Source organism: Myotis davidii, unplaced genomic scaffold (genome assembly GCF_000327345.1).
Source record: "Myotis davidii unplaced genomic scaffold, ASM32734v1 scaffold329, whole genome shotgun sequence".
NCBI lineage: Eukaryota > Metazoa > Chordata > Mammalia > Chiroptera > Vespertilionidae > Myotis > Myotis davidii.
The window spans coordinates 1,421,530-1,425,001 of record NW_006300374.1 but is presented as its reverse complement, the minus strand read 5'-3'; the positions used below and the strand labels follow the sequence as shown (position 1 = coordinate 1,425,001).

Here is a 3,472-nt window from a genome sequence, read left to right as displayed (position 1 = left end):
ATATATCCGGAGTGCAACACAGAATGTCGTTCAGTGCTGAGCAGTTATTTGTAATTTCGATTTCAGGTGCATCTAAGTTCAAACTGGTAAGAAAACAACAGTTGGTATTGGGATAGAAAGGTGTGACTGTACCAGGCAAGGCGGAGGGGACGCGCGGGGGAAGATGGAAGACCAGGAGGCTGCGGGAGAGGCGGCTTTTTTTGAGGAAGTGAGCAACATTATAAAAGAGGCTGCAGCAAGTGCCATCGGTGGCAATGCCGAGCAGCACGGCGAGGTGAATTAGTGGACCACAAGTGCAGTAGAATAGACTTGAAGCCAACTCACCACGCTGGGAAAACCATTTTAATACCTTGCAACCGTGTAACTACAGAAGGGAGCAGGATTCCACACACAAGTTCCTGCTTCTGGGACAGCTCTGCTGCCGGGAGCCGGCCCGGGTGACGGCAGAACACAACGTGTGCTGCACCGCCAGTGCCCCTGGACTGCCCGTCTGACCTCCTGGTCTGCCGGCTTTTCCTCTTCTTGTCTCCACATTTCTCATCCATCTTCTAACCACCTGTCGTGAATTCAGTGAACACCTTCCCCACTCTGTTTTTGGTGGCACTCAAAATGTAGAGGAAAAACCCAAATGACTGCACTGTTCTGATCAGCACACCCTCAGCCAGAGGAATCGTGCACCTGAGGCGGTCAGAGGCCTAGACTGCCACCTGTCTCCACTCTGAATAGCTCTAAAAACTCAAATCTGCCAGTGGGAAACTTTGCTACTCTCTGAAGTGATTCAAACACACGAATTTTCCATACTCACTCAAATTCCAGGAAGAGGGTAAAAAATCAGAATGGGGTTCATCTAGACAATATTCTTAAATTACAACCAGGCAACTCATCCAAACACAGCAGCACCTCACACAAGGGGAAGAGCATGGAGATGGCTGGCTCTGCACCTACAGGGGAGAAACTGTACAATCTGCCGACACTATAGGGCTGGTGAGTGGTCACCAGGGAACACTCAATAGCAGGAAATCATAAGGCATGAGTCACATCCTAAAACATGGAGCTCAGAGTATAAATTTAAATAACCAGATGGACAGACATTTATTATAAAAGTCAGTTTATTTTCCCTTCCTGTGTTTCATATTTTCCCTTTTTGTCAGTAATGAGCAATTAACTGATTGGAAATCCGCTTGATTAAATAACATTAAGTTCACAAACATACCACATTTCGGAGTATAAAGCAGGAGGCTGAAAAATATTCCCTAACCCAAAGCAAATTAGGCAGGCCTCAAAATTGCACATTTCCCCCCTAGTTTGCTTACATAATTTAGACTATTTATCCAGAATGGCCTTGAAATATTGACCATCAGTCTACAATTCACAGCCCTTAAGACCGACACTCCACCAACCTCTAAAGAATAGATATGTAAACCCCCCCAGGCCCCAGTGGTCCCTAGTGCGATTCCATGTCACACGCTACCACTAACTAGGACGAAGGTCCTCCCTTCCTCCCTTTCTCTCTAATTCTAGGCTCCTGCTGAGGCTGCTCCAGGCACCCGGCTGGGACAGAGGTCAGTCCTCTGAAAACAGGGCTGAGCAGATTCACTTCCTTGTGGATCCGACAGCAAACCTGGGCTTGAGCACTTGTGGGTGACACGTTGGAATGTTCACAACTGATACACCTTATGGTCCTTGAGGTGACTCCATCCTGCCAGGAGCCAGAGTTAGTTCTGAATGAAGGTGGAGAACAAGTTGACAGCAATTTGGAGCTAGTCTGCTTCTGCATGTAGCATGATTTTTCCCACCGTGATTAACAAAGGCATTCTTGGTCCAAGGCAAGCTTATTCTGGATCCAGCTGGAGCACCTTCTCAGGATTTGATGCTTCGAAGATGAGCTACCCTCTGCAAACTCATTTCCAAAGCAAAAGGCAACGAGCCTTTCTATTCACGGAACCCGACTTTGATATAAACCATGCACGGCTGCTTGCGGTCACTCAGCTTCCCAGGCTGGAGAACAAAGGTCCAAGTCCAATGTAGCCTTTAAGGTTAAAGGGATAAACCTCAACAGGCCCAACAAAGACACTGGCAGATTCACAGGCCATTTGTACATTCATGAAACAACAATAAAAACTCATCAGTGATCATTCCTGTAGTGTAGCAAAATAACCCACCTCGCTCTGGTCAGCATCGCAAGAGGCTGACACTGTTGAAAGAGGCTTGGCCATCTGAGGTTATTTTGGAGCTCTTAAGACAACTCCAAAATGGGACAAATTAAAAGAAATTATAGTCCTAACGTGTCTCCTATTATTCTTGTTCTTCTGGGGCACCAGTCATCCACTCAGTATGCGAGCTTGTCGTCTTTGCATAAGAGAACGCATTTCCCTCACTATTAATGGTGAAATAAATACAATTGTACAACTTGTCTGTGAAGAGAAGAAAAGCATTAAATGTGCGGTAACAATTTAATTAATTCTGTTGGAGCATCATGTTTTGAACATAATGACTTTGAACAATTACATTCATTCTGACTTCATACAAAGATAAATCTAATCTTCAATGAATTAACAAATAACTTTGAAAATTAGTTAATATTAAAAAATACTTAATGTTACATTATAGTGTCCAAATAAAAAAACTAAGGTACACAAATTAAATAATTTGTGACGGGTGGAACAGAAAATCGATACTGGGGCTCAGGTTTTAAAAAGTGTTTCTTGCCTGGCCTGGCCGAGCACCAACCTATGAACCAGGAGGTCACGATTCAATTCCCGGTCAGAGCATATGCCTGGGTTGCAGGTTAGATCCCCAGTATGGGGTGTGCAGGAGGCAACGGATCAATGATTCTCTTTCATCACTGATGTTTCTATCTCTCTCTCCCTCTCCCTTCCTCTCTGAAATCAATAAAAATATTTTAAAAATGTGTTTCTTATTATAGATTCAGGGTTTTTTTTCTATTAGAAGTTCTAGTGTGATCACAGCAGCAAGTTCATCAGGAGACATTGCCCTCTACTTAGCATGGGTGTCGGAAGTGGACAGAGTCCCATGACCCCGTCTCCAGAAGCTAGAAGGCAGCTGGGCGGAAGGAAGCATCCTCTGTGACAGCAGAGAACGTAAGCCTGCAGGCGGCACCAGGGAACTCCGGTGCTGAACTGCTCCCCGACGCCCTGGACAAGATGCAGTGTCTGGACTTGGGACGACTGAGGCTGCCTTCAATTAGGAAGCCCTAGATTCAGGGACAAACTGAATGCATTCCCTGGTGGACGAAGCTGTCATAGACCTCTCAAACAGACCTGTCTGGAGCACTGTCTCACCAATAACGGACAGACTCCATCCCATGCCTATTCAGCAGAAAGCAGTATTTCAAAAGCACAAGGCCTTACTCTGTATTGGCTATTTCCCAGACAGGATAAAGTTCCAGCCAAGAAGGTCTAAGGCACAACAGGTATTTTCTCAAGAGACTCGGGTTCTTTCACCTACACGA

General features: G+C 45.4%; 1 protein-coding gene across 1 annotated transcript in view; it reads right to left on the bottom strand.

Annotated features, from left to right (window-relative positions):
• Window positions 1-1,091: 1,091 nt before the first annotated feature.
• The window catches only part of SLC37A3 (solute carrier family 37 member 3), a 36,197-nt gene continuing 33,816 nt past the window's right edge, over window positions 1,092-3,472 (bottom strand). Inside the window, exon 14 of the mRNA XM_006777101.2 lies at window positions 1,092-2,414. Coding sequence (XP_006777164.1) covers window positions 2,322-2,414 — 93 coding nt within the window. The 3' untranslated portion in view covers window positions 1,092-2,321. The remainder of the gene's footprint in view (window positions 2,415-3,472) is intronic.